The sequence below is a fragment of the Oncorhynchus tshawytscha genome, linkage group LG06, assembly GCF_018296145.1.
Source record: "Oncorhynchus tshawytscha isolate Ot180627B linkage group LG06, Otsh_v2.0, whole genome shotgun sequence".
In the NCBI taxonomy this organism is placed as follows: domain Eukaryota; kingdom Metazoa; phylum Chordata; class Actinopteri; order Salmoniformes; family Salmonidae; genus Oncorhynchus; species Oncorhynchus tshawytscha.
Window position 1 is genome coordinate 47,063,489 of NC_056434.1, and position 13,015 is coordinate 47,076,503.

The following is a 13,015-nucleotide window of genomic DNA, read 5'->3' on the forward strand; positions in this document are numbered from 1 at the left end:
ATTTCACAAAACTTTTATTTAAAATACTTATTTCCTATTTGGCCCATAAATCCTCACTAACCCTACTCTGTTTTTCTATAATCCCCCAGGTGTCAACCTCAACCCTAACCCCCCATTCAGTGTCAGCCGACGGAGGCATGAACCTGAATGAGCTCAACGTCACCGTCCGATGCTGCAGCAACCTGACCTCCCGCCATGCCCACCCACCCAGCCCCTACGTGGTCTACCAGTTCTATGACTTCCCTGACCACGACACCTGCATCGTGGGCGACTGCAGCGAGCCTCAGTTTGAGGACAACATGTCCTTCCCAGTGGCCATGGAGGCAGAGCTGGACAGCTACCTGAAGGCAGGGGCTCTGCTGCTCTATGTGTTCGATGACCACGATACCCAGAGTGAGATGTACCTGGGCAAGGCCAGGGTGCCCCTCCTGTCTCTGGCCCACGACAAGGCCATCACTGGTTAGTTTGGTAGTTAGTCAGGGTGGTTAGTTAGAGCAACTACACTGGTAATTATTGACTTTGAGTGTGTTTGTATGGGTTTAGGTTTGGTAAGTACTTTTATCTGTCTCTTCAAACTGCGTACATTACTTCCATGTTTTGCCTATTTTATTGAATCTTAGTCACACAAACAACTCTTTTTGTTTGAGTGGGACCAGTTGGGCCACTCCAACCATCGACATCCCCCCCCGTGTGTCCACATCTCAGGTACATTTGAGCTGACTGACCCGTCCGGCCTCCCCAGTGGCCATATTGATGTGACGCTGAAGTGGAAGTTCACCTACCTGCCTCCTCCTGGCTCTACAATGACAGTTGAACAGGCCAAGTTTGTACCCAAAGAGAGACCAGTGAAGCTAACAACACAAAAGGTAGAGGAGAAGAAGGTGGAAGTGGAGCAAAAGAGGAGAGAGGAGGAGGAGGAGGAGAAGAGGGAGGGGAAGAAAGAGGAGTTGAGGATGGTGGTGAAGGAAGAGAAAAGGGCCAAAGCTTTAATTCCTCTTCCTACTACTTCAACTGCATCCGAGGTAAGTACAGGTACTATGAGGGTAATGTTAGCTTGGTCTGGGATGGTTTGATGGATTTTGAGGTGGCTTCCAGTACAGAAATAGTATTTACTACAATGTACCGTTTGAAAGGCAGTTTGATGGGAAAAGATTGCAGTATGTTTCAGTTACCTTTTTGGTTTTTGATTTGTCATGAAATTGTGTTTGATTCTTGTCTCCCAAGATGCCGTTACCAAAACCTAGAATACGGACCTTGGTGAAAGAAAAAACGGCAAGCAAAAAAGTCTCATTCGTAGATGTCACAGCACCCGGAAATCAAGAAGCTGAAAATGTTTCATGTCCCTCTATTTTGCCTGGAACAGAGAAAAGGGAAGTCTCAAAGTTACCGCCCCTAACAAAGGTACTTTATGTCTCTCTCGTCTCTGAGTTATATGTTATATTAAACACATACCTATTTCTGGGGTTTGGTGACTGGGGTTATTTTGCTTCATGTTATAGTTGAAATTTTAGCTTGTGTGTGTGTGTGTATACAGTTGAAGTCGGAAGTTTACATACACCTTAGCCAGATACATTTAAACTCAGTTTTTCACAATTCCTGACATTTAATCCTTGTAAAAAAGTCCCTGTTTTAGGTCAGTTAGGTTCACCACTTTATTTTAAGGATGTGAAATGTCAGAATAATAGTAGAGAGAATGATTTATTTCAGTTTTTATCACATTCCCAGTGGGTCAGAAGTTTACATACACTAAATTAGTATTTGGTAGCATTGCCTTTAAATTGTTTAACCTGGGTCAAATGTTTCGGGTAGCATTCCACAAGCTTCCCACAATAAGTTGGGTGAATTTTGGCCCATTCCTCCTGACAGAGCTGGTGTAACTGAGTCAGGTTTGTAGGCCTCCTTGCTCGCACACGCTTTTTCAGTTCTGCCCACACATTTTCTATAGGATTGAGGTCAGGGCTTTGTGGCCACTCCAATACCTTGACTTTGTTGCCCTTAAGCCATTTTGCCACAATTTTGGAGGTATGCTTGGGGTTATTGTCCATTTGGAAGACCCATTTGCGACCAAGCTTTAACTGATGTCTTGATATGTTGCGTCACTATATCCACATAATTTTCCTGCCTCATGATGCCATCTATTTTGTGAAGTGCACCAGTCCCTCCTTCAGCAAAGCACCCCCACAATATCATGCTGCCACCCCTGTGCTTCATGGTTGGGATGGTGTTCTTCGGCTTGCAAGCCTCCCCCTTTTTCCTCCAAACATAACGATGGTCAAACAGTTCTATTTTTGATTCATCAGACCAGAGGACATCTCTCCAAAAAGTACGATCTTTGTCCCCATGTGCAGTTGCAAACCGTAGTCTGGCTTTTTATGGCGGTTTTGGCGCAGTGGCTTCTTCCTTGCTGAGCGGCCTTTCAGGTTGTCGATATAGGACTCGTTTTACTGTGGATATAGATCCTTTTGTACCTGTTTCCTCCAGCATCTTCACAAGGTCCTTTGCTGCTGTTCTGTGATTCATTTTCACTTTTCGCATCAAAGTACGTTCATCTCTAGGAGACAGAACGCGTCTCCTTCCTGAGAGGTATGACGGCTGCGTGGTCCCATGGTGTTTATACTTGCGTACTATTGTTTGTACAGATGAATGTGGTACCTTCAGGCGTTTGGAAATTGCTCCCAAGGATGAACCAGACTTGTGGAGGTCTTCAATTTTTTTTCTGAGGTCTTGGCTGTTTTTATTTGATTTTCCCATGACGTCAAGCAAAGAGGCACTGAGTTTGAAGGTAGCCCTTGAAATACATCCACCTCCAATTGACTTAGGCTAATTGACATAATTTATCAGAAGCTTCTAAAGCCATGACCTAATTTTCTGAAATTTTCCAAGCTGTTTAAAGGCACAGTCAACATAGTGTATGTAACCTTCTGACCCACTGAAATTGTGATACAGTGAATTAAAAGTGAAATCATCTGTCTGTCAACAATTGTTGAAAAAAATACTTATGTCATGCGCAAAGTAGATGTCCTTACCGAATTGCCAAATCTGGAGTTTGTTGACAATACATTTGTGGAGGAAAATGAGTTTTAATGACTCCAACCTAAGGGTATGTAAACTTCTGACTTCAACTTTACACTGGACCTGTAATGAGGCAATTCAATGTGATGATTAAGCTTTTAGAGTTATTGTCTACTGTGAGATTAGGCAAGGGATACATGCATAAGAACGGTGATGTGCTCCACAGGTGGTCACAGGGTCAGCGGTAGCACCAGAGCCTCCCCAGAGCACCACAGAGGAAGAGGATGATGAGGAAGAGTCTCACTTCTCTGAGGGACAGGTGATCGTAGCCAGCTCTCAGTCTACCTCAGACGAATCAGACATTTCCGAGGAGATTCTCGAACAGATGGAAGGTTAGCACCTCACTGATATCAACAACAACACTAGCGGAAACATGTAACAAAAATAACAACCAGTTTCCTTGGTCCAACGATAATGCTAATCATTTGTATCGAGGTCCTATCGGAATTGGGAAGAATATGTTTGTTTTCCCTGCTCTCCCTGTCTTGTGGTTTGGAGTGCAGCTGCTACACTCTGTTTAGAATTTTTCTACTTTTTGCATCAATCTTAATCATATTCCAGCAAGGCCTAATTTACAAACAAAACCCAAACCTGTACTGTAACTCTCTTAAGTATGACTTTAGTGTACAGTACCTACTTTTTAGTCTGAGTTCGGATAGGGTTAGGGCTGCAGGGCAGCTCTGGCTTTCCAGCCTTAATAGCCAAATGTATATTCACATTTTAGTCATTCAGCAGACGCTCTCATCCAGTGCATGCATTTTTGTCCTGGTCCCCCGTGGGAATCGAACCCGCGCAACCCTGCCGTTGCAAGTGCCGTGCTCTACCAACTGAACCCACGGGGCCAAATCCCCTATGGATCCTTAGGAAACAAATACTTACTATTGTATTCTCTTTCAAGTGCAAACAGTCCATGTTATTGTTTGCTGACGTGTTTCTCCACCAGAAAACCTATAAATATTTTAGTTCTGCTGCCAATAGTCTTCAGGCTGGGGATAGCTGAGCCCATCAATGTTAATGCTGACCTTGAGTAGTACGCGAGAGAGACCCCCCCCCTTTCAATGTTCAGCAGTGGTACATATCACTCAGCCTGCATCAATAAAACTTGCTGTCAACATGTCAATGCCAATAAGAATAGGTGATGTCATGTCAACTGTTATCACTCTCCCCAGTTTCTTTCAAAACACATATGCAGTGTACACACGCTCACAGCAACACTTATGAATCCTCTCCTTCTCTATTGCTCAGTATAACCCCCCTCTTGCTTCCTTCTGCAAAACATCAAGCCTGAAATGCTCTTCTTGGTTATGACTGAATCTTTTTTCTCCTTCTCTCCCCCTCTCTTTTTCCCTCTCTCCTCCCCCCTCCCCCAGACTTGGAGGCGGCCCCAGTGGCAGAGGACGAGGAACAGAGTGAATCTATCCTCTCAGACAGTGATGACTGCATTGTTCCTGGCCAGTCCTCCATGGGACGGAAGGTGGGTGAACCAGGGATAGAGGATAGAACCCAGCCTGTTTGCCTTGTACTCTGAGTCCATAGAGGATAGGAGTACAGTACAGTTGGATAGAAAGTACTGTATCAAGGTTATTGGGCTTGTTGTGTTTATATCATGGGAATATAACAGCAGCATCCAAGTAAAAGTTTTTACCCAACAAGTCTAGTTTGCTTTAAGTTATTTGTATGGTTTATGTTGCCAACCATTGTTTGGACAAACCTCTAGTGCTGTAAGTATATTTACTGTGCCAAGGTTCTCTACTGATCATCTTTAACCAGTTTGTCAGATGGGATTATTGATTCTTTATTGGAAGCACAAAACACAAGCATTCATTCATCATTAATGGTGTTTATTTGAACTGTACGTACATGATATCCAGTTCAATATTAGCTGCATTATTATTGTTGATGGATAGGGAAAAAGAGATTTCTCACTGATCATCTATCTGGAAGGAGGTGGAGCGATTGTTCTGCAAGTGAGTTACTTGCACATTCCTCTCACATCTGCTAAGGATGTTATTTTAAAGTAAATGTACAATTGACTTAGCTATTTTAGATGACTCTCATTATTTTAGTAGTTTATATTTCAGTACAATTTATGTCGGACCCCTTCCAAACATATTAGGAGGTATAAGAAATCATCTCCAGTATATGATCATCTAGAAATCTTCAGTCATTACTGCCCTGGTAGGTTAAGATTCTACTGTGTGTTCTTATAGACCCATCAGCCTAGTAAATGGGATCCACAGCATGAATATTAGCCAATAGACTTTCCAAAATCCCACCGCGGCTAAAGCCTAAAGGATGACCCACCCTTTATTATTCCAGTGGCGTTATGTCACTGAGTCTTATTACGTTACAGCGTCCTGTTTGTCTCTGCAGCCATCGGAGCGTGTGCGTGTGGAGATCGTGTCTCTGAGCCTGAGGCCTGAGTCGCGGGCAGCAGCAGACTGTAGTGTGGTCAGGTTGTTTGTAGAGTACTCCCTGTTGGACATGCCCTCTGAAGAGACACCACTGTCCCTGCCCAAACCCTCGCCGGGTATGACCAGCCACTACAACTACAGCAATGGTAAGGGAATACCAGAGAGCTGAAATGCTGAACCTTAATTGGGGAGGACGGATTTGTGGTAATGAGTGGAGCGGAATGTGTGGATTGGTATTAAAAACCATGTGTTTGATGCCATTCCAGACATTATTATGAATCACTGTCAGGAGGAACAAGGCATGGCTTACTGGAAACCATGTGTATGATGCCGTTCCAGACATTATGAATAACTGTCAGGAGAAACAAGGCATGGCTTACTGGAAACCATGTGTATGATGCCATTCCAGACATTATGAATAACTGTCAGGAGAAACAAGGCATGGCTTACTGGAAACCATGTGTTTGATGCCATTCCAGACATGAATCACTCAGGAGAAACAAGGCATGGCTTACTGGAAACCATGTGTTTGATGCCGTTCCATTAGCTCCGTTCCAGACATTATTATGAGTCGTCATAATGGTGGAAAATAAGTATTTGGTCACCTACAAACAAGCAAGATTTCTGGCTCTCACAGACCTGTAACTTCTTCTTTAAGAGGCTCCTCTGTCCTCCACTCGTTACCTGTATTAATGGTGTCGTGGAAATTTCCTTAATTACCAACTGATGAGAGGGCAAATCACACGAGCCAGAGTTATGCTTAATCTTCACCTTTAATAATAATTAAGCTTTTGCAATAGCATTTTGACTTTCAACAGTTCAGTATCTCTAATGAAAAGTTGAGAGTGCCTTACACAATGGCAAATGGGATCCTTTATAGCAAAGATCCACCCCCTCCTACACAACATGACAAAACACAGGTCTTAGGAACTTACACAAAGGAAAAACCTTACTTCAGAGAGAATATCCCCTAGTCAGACAGTGGGCTATAAATTATCGTTCAGTTTGGTCTCCTAAACAAAGCTCTTATCTCGTCCTTGGTACAAAATGGTACCAAGACATTACCCCCACCCTATGATATATATCAAATTGTCATTTAGATAGAACCAATTCTAAATACAACCAATCAGAGGACAAACTCACGGAGAGGAGAGTGACCCTATAGGTCAACAAAGAGGGAGCATAGAATGATTCCAGACACTGTCACCCTCCTTTCCCCGATGAGAAAATGAGGGAGTCACTGGCACACAGAAAAGATATGTTTACACATGATGACCCCTTGACCTCTCCCCTCTCTGCGGCCCATGCAACTTAGTCCTGACATAGAACAGATAACTGCCAATGGCCACTACTATAGTACAACAAAATACATTCTTATGAGAAATAACTCATAAGCATATCATGAAAATAAAACATCTTATCTAATTCTGATCATTCCACAACAATGGTACCTGTTTGAACTTGTTATCAGTATAAAAGACACCTGTCCACAACCTCAAACAGTCACACTCCAAACTCCACTATGGCCAAGACCAAAGAGCTGTCAAAGGACACCAGAAACAAAATTGTAGACCTGCACAAGGCTGGGAAGACTGAATCTGCAATAGGTAAGCAGCTTGGTTTGAAGAAATCAACTGTGGGAGCAATTATTAGGAAATGGAAGACATACAAGACCACTGATAATCTCCCTCGATCTGGGGCTCCATGCAAGATCTCACCCAAATGATCACAAGAACGGTGAGCAAAAATCCCAGAACCACACGGGGGGACCTAGTGAATGACCTGCAGAGAGCTGGGACCAAAGTAACAAAGCCTACCATCAGTAACACACTACGCCGCCAGGGATTCAAATCCTGCAGTGCCAGACGTGTCCCCCTGCTTAAGCCAGTACATGTCCAGGCCCGTCTGAAGTTTGCTAGAGAGCATTTGGATGATCCAGAAGAAGATTGGGAGAATGTCATATGGTCAGATGAAACCAAAATATAACTTTTTGGTAAAAACTCAACTCGTCGTGTTTGGAGGACAAAGAATGCTGAGTTGCATCCAAAGAACGCCATACCTACTGTGAAGCATGGGGGTGGAAACATCATGCTTTGGGGCTGTTTTTCTGCAAAGGGACCAGGACGACTGATCCGTGTAAAGGAAAGAATGAATGGGGCCATGTATCGTGAGATTTTGAGTGAAAACCTCCTTCCATCAGCAAGGGCATTGAAGATGAAACGTGACTGGGTCTTTCAGCATGACAATGATCCCAAACACACTGCCCGGGCAACGAAGGAGTGGCTTCGTAAGAAGCATTTCATGGTCCTGGAGTGGCCTAGCCAGTCTCCAGATCTCAACCCCATAGAAAACCTTTGGAGGGAGTTGAAAGTCCGTGTAGCCCCAAAACCTCACTGCTCTAGAGGAGATCTGCATGGAGGAATGGGCCAAAATACCAACAACAGTGTGTGAAAACCTTGTGAAGACTTACAGAAAACATATGACCTCTGTCATTGCCAACAAAGGGTATATAACAAAGTATTGAGATAAACTTTTGTTATTGACCAAATACTTATTTTCCACCATAATTTGCAAATAAATTCATAAAAAATCCTACAATGTGATTTTTTAGATTTTTTTTCTCTCATTTTGTCTGTCATAGTTGAAGTGTACCTATGATGAAAATTACAGGCCTCTCTCATCTTTTTAAGTGGGAGAACTTGCACAATTGGTGGCTGACTAAATACTTTTTTGCCCCACTGTACATACACACACACACACACACATACATACACACAAATACTCAGTCACTCTTACTGAGCCCTTGCCAGTGTAGGATTTCAGCTACAGATTAAGTAGCTAAAGAGAAACTGGCAGGCTTGATGGAGCAACTCTGAAATATTTCATCCATTGAGTCTGTATGTGTGTGTGCTTGGAGTGTCAGATGTGATTCAGTAAGCCATGCCTTGTTTCTCCTGACAGTGATTCATGTGGACAAAGAGAACAACAAGTCCAGACGGGAGATTCTAAGGGGGGTGCTAGAGGGACGCAACCCCCAAATGGAAAGGTAAGGAAAAGGTTGTTAAGAGTGTGTGTCGTTTGTCCATTGCATGCTCATGCATGCTGGTAGTAAAAAAGGAGGCGTAGCTGAGATTTCCCTTTAACATTATGCAACATTACTGTCAGCTAGAAAATAGCCTAAATGAATAGACCAGATAGTGATGAGCTTCTCTATGGTGTCGCTGGTCATGGAAGGCAAGAAGATGAGGACAGGACTGTTGTAGACCGAACGGTTCTAGAAATGACAGTCTGTAGCTCTAGAAATGTACACACCGTTCCAGAGATTACATATTAACCTTGCCTGACCACTAAACTGCTGTGATTGGTCCCGTCTGACCTCTGGTGTGTTGTGATTGGCCAGTGTCAGGTTCACGGTGGTGAGCGAGCCACCGGAGGAGGAGGAGCAGGAGAAAGAGTGTGAAGATGTAGGCGTGGCCTTCTTCAGGATCCCTGACATCCTGGAGCAACAGCAAGACCTGATTGAGACCAGCCTGAACAGTGAGTATTGTGTATGCATATTGTGTAGAAAACTGTGTCTTTATGTCAACTTGTGCAACAGGAAGTAAAACATTTGTGTTTTTTCTCACCCCCAACCCCCTCTTTTTGTGTGTGCATCTCTCTCTATCACTCTCTCTCTTTCGCTCCTTCTATTTGACTTTTACTTCCTCTCCCTCTCCACTTCCCCCCCTTTGCCTCTCTTTCTGTGTGTGTAGTTGTGGATGTGCAGGACAGCAGTGTGGTGGTGGGCAGTCTGTGTGTGTCTGTAGAGGGACTGGAGGCACTACAGTCTATCATGGAGGACGCAGACCATGACTACACGCCCCTCTCCTCACTGGAACAAAAGGCAGAGGGTTAACTCGCAACGGACATTTTACTAGTGTGAACGACTTGGGTGTTTAGCCTTGCACGCCACAAGACTGCGTCAGCTCATTGAGCTAAAGCCTAGGCATTAGCTAGCACAAGTCTTCTGGTCTCAGACAAGGTTACTCGTCACATAAAAATGCTTCACCAAATCACAGCTGTGACACTAGAAATCAGTGGAGGCTGGTGGGCGGTGCTATAGGAGGACGGGCTCATTGTAATGGATGGAATGGAGTCAAACTTGTGGTTTCCATATATTTGATTAAATTCAATTCCAGCATCTACAGTGAGCCTGTCCTCCTATAGCTCCTTCCACCAGCCGACTGCTAGAAATACATTTTACTGCTGCTTACACAAGCATTCATCACTTCACTTATTTCTTCCCGGGAGCTACAAGAAGTAAAACTTGGAATGTGTAATGGCTAATGTGGTCTATGGACACACTATTCTATGTTCTGATACTGTTATGTATGCAAATTATACTGTATTTAGGTAATGTATTTTATTTATATATTTTTATAGTTGAAAGGGATTATTTTATGAGGCAGTATGGCACGCCATGTCAGTGGCGTGATGTGTGAAATTGTGTTGGTAAAAAACGGTGTATTTATATGGCCTTGTGACATTGGCTCTGGTTATAATTGGATAATTAGCACGAACCAGGAGTAATGTACGGACTGTGAAAACGTGTACCTCAAAAATATATTTTATATCTGAAATGAGGGTGTTCAGTAGAGTTATAGAATGTCCAAAGCATTGAGAAAGATCTTATTTTTACCTGTGTTAGAATAATAAAGAGTTTAGTTTCTAAATTACCTTATTTTGTTGTATTGATTCCGAACCATTTGTTTAGTTTTAATGATTGCCAGAACAACCTCTATTTGCAAACATTTTGGCATGTAAAGTATTTTGCAGGATTTAATATTGCAGGGTTCACTGGCTCTGATAACATTTGCTCAATTCCCTGTGACATATTAAATATCTGCCCCCAGAGGTCAAGGCAATTGAGTGTCCACTAATTTGTGTGTTATGAAGCCCTTTGAAAAGAGGATCATAGTCCTATAAGCAAAATCCTAACATTCTGCTCAACGCTTGTCGTTGTAAGCGAATTAAGTGTTGATTACACCATAGAAGAATGGTATCCAAAACCTGAAAAAGTATTTTGTGGTTATCAAAAGGATGTTGATTTACACTACAGTACCATCTAGTGTACATTTGATGCACCTCATCTAAGACTATATTTTAAAAAGTAATATGCATCCACTGTGTAGAAAATGCAATCAATGACTGTCCTTTCCCATGCCACTGATTGCATAGGAATCTAATCTAGGGGGCAGTGCTGTGTGCAGTGGCATCTTTTTCAACAAGGAGTTGCCGAAGAAATAAGATGCCATTTTTTAACAATGTAGGTTCAATTGGAGGCAATGCTGTGCAACAAAAGAAACACGTATCTCTACAAGAGGATTCATTGTTGTTTTTTTACATTGTAGCATTTCAATCTGCCTAGCTGCATGTTGTTACAACATAGTTGTTACAATTTGTTGACTGGCACGTGGTGGTAGTTGCTACAAATGAACACATCTGGTTTATTGGGCAAAAGAATTGGGAAAGTTATCGGATTTATATTTTACGCAGTGGTGACCCGTCATTCAGGGCAGCTGGGGCAGTTTGCAAACAACGGGGGAAAATAAAATAAATCATAGTTATAAAGCCGCATACAAACATGGTCTATTTTTTTGCTTTCTTGAGTAAGGCAGCTCCAAAATGCAGCTGTTTTAGCCTAGCTCAGTGGTTTCTGTGGTGGCAGGGCAGCCAGCAGGTCAGTAGGGGTTGGTAATGTTCTCTGGTTGCGCTGTCATTGGCTCAGTGTTCTATCACTCACTCATGCGGACACTACATCACATCCAAATCTAAGGGTAGATCCCGAAAATTCAAGCCCCTTGGGTGCTGCCATAGAGTTACATTAGAAGTGCCCATCCCAAGAAGGCTCAAGGTCATTGGCCACAGATAAAATGTAAAATCACGTTATATCTACAGTAGCTTGGATTGGACTGATCATGTCAATGTCATGAATCAAATCGACAATCTACTGGCAAATACTTTGTAATCCTTGTCATATGAAGAGAAATGAATAGAAATTATAGATAAAACGTATCGGTGCTCATCGCCCATTGGACATAAACATTACACAAGTGGAAATCGCACATTCAACAATGAGTGGTTTGGAAGGAATCAGTGGCTAACTGCAAGCGCTGCAAAGAAATCACTAGCCTGCTATTCAGTGGAGTGGGTGTGTGGTCCGAAGTCTGGGTTTAAGGGTCTCTATCCAAGCTTAAAAGGATAAACATTCAACATTCACAATGTTGTCAATCCAAATCCATGCTGCTGCGCTCAAAACTCAGAACTGGGAAATCTGACTTCAGTGAGTTCAAGACAACTGGGAACTCGGAAAAAAACTAGCTCCTACTGGGAAAATGTGTTTTGAACGGTCATCCAACTCAGAATTGCAAGTCAGGAACTCGGGCCTCTTTTTTTTATTTATTAACAAACAAATATTAACAAACAAAATAGGAATATTTACATGCAAACAAGCATACATAAACTATTTACATTGCCATAAATCCTAAACAAACATAATCATTAATAATAAGGCAGGTAGCCTAGTGGTTAGTGTTTTGTACTACAAGTAACAGAAATGTTGCAAGATGGAAATCCCGAGCTGACAAGGTAAAAATCTGTGGTCCTGAACGAGGCAGTTAACCCACTGTTCCTAAGCCGTCTTTGAAAATAAGAATTTGTTCTTAACTGACTTGCCTAGTTAAATAAAACTAAAATAAAAAATACAAGTTGAAGTGCCTTTTTGTTTTTCATTTTAGTTCAAGTAGTAGTGCCATATTGTTTAAAATCATTTAAGTTAGGTTTTGAATTAGAACCATTTGCAAATATGAAATGTACCTAATACCTCCGACCTGACGATCACTGACGTCATCATGATTCGACCCTGTTCTTTTCCGAGTTTACAGTTGTCATGAAAGCATCATAAATGCAGAGAATGACAGATTTATGAGTTTGATGGCACAATTTGTCCACGAAGGTCCGCGGCGCCACTTTCCTGTTCAAGTTAGCACAGCACAACAAGGTGTGTCCAAAAATGCATTGTATGAATCGGCATAAATTATGTAATATGCCAGGGAGATACAGTTGAAGTCGGATGTTTACATACATTTAAGTTTCAGTCATTAAAACTCGTTTTCCAACCACTCCACAAATTTCTTGATAACAAACTATAGTTTTGGCAAGTCGGTTAGGACATCTACTTTGTGCATGACACAAGTAATTATTTTAACAATTGTTTACAGACAGAATATTTAACTTAAATGAGTCGCAAATGAGTCTTCCAAATGAACAATGACCCCAAGCATACTTCCAAAGTTGTGGCAAAATGCCTTAAGGGCAACAATGTCAAGGTATTGGAGTGGCCATCACAAAGCCCTGACCTCAGTCCCATAGAAAGTTTCTGGGCAGAACTGAAAAAGCGTGTGCGAGCACGGAGGCCTACAAACCTGACTCAGTTACACCAGCTCTGTCAGGAGGAATGGGGCCAAAATTCACCCAAATTATTGTGCGAA

At 42.4% G+C, this 13,015-nt stretch overlaps 1 protein-coding gene across 6 annotated transcripts in view; it reads left to right on the forward strand.

Annotated features, from left to right (window-relative positions):
* LOC112252633 (protein fantom) overlaps positions 1–10,201 on the forward strand; it is a 32,511-nt gene extending 22,310 nt beyond the window's left edge. For 4 of the 6 annotated variants that reach the window (XM_042323327.1, XM_024424057.2, XM_024424055.2 and 1 more), the window contains exons 18-26: positions 90–459; positions 706–1,022; positions 1,225–1,401; positions 3,239–3,404; positions 4,443–4,546; positions 5,446–5,632; positions 8,448–8,532; positions 8,887–9,023; positions 9,239–10,201. In XM_042323327.1, the coding sequence (XP_042179261.1) occupies positions 90–459; positions 706–1,022; positions 1,225–1,401; positions 3,239–3,404; positions 4,443–4,546; positions 5,446–5,632; positions 8,448–8,532; positions 8,887–9,023; positions 9,239–9,381 (1,686 nt within the window). In that variant the 3' untranslated portion in view covers positions 9,382–10,201. Of the gene's footprint in view, positions 1–89; positions 460–705; positions 1,023–1,224; positions 1,402–3,238; positions 3,405–4,442; positions 4,547–5,425; positions 5,633–8,447; positions 8,533–8,886; positions 9,024–9,238 lie in introns of those variants that run through there. The other 2 variants (XM_024424059.2, XM_024424058.2) reach the window with 2 other exon arrangements.
* Positions 10,202–13,015: the final 2,814 nt, after the last annotated feature.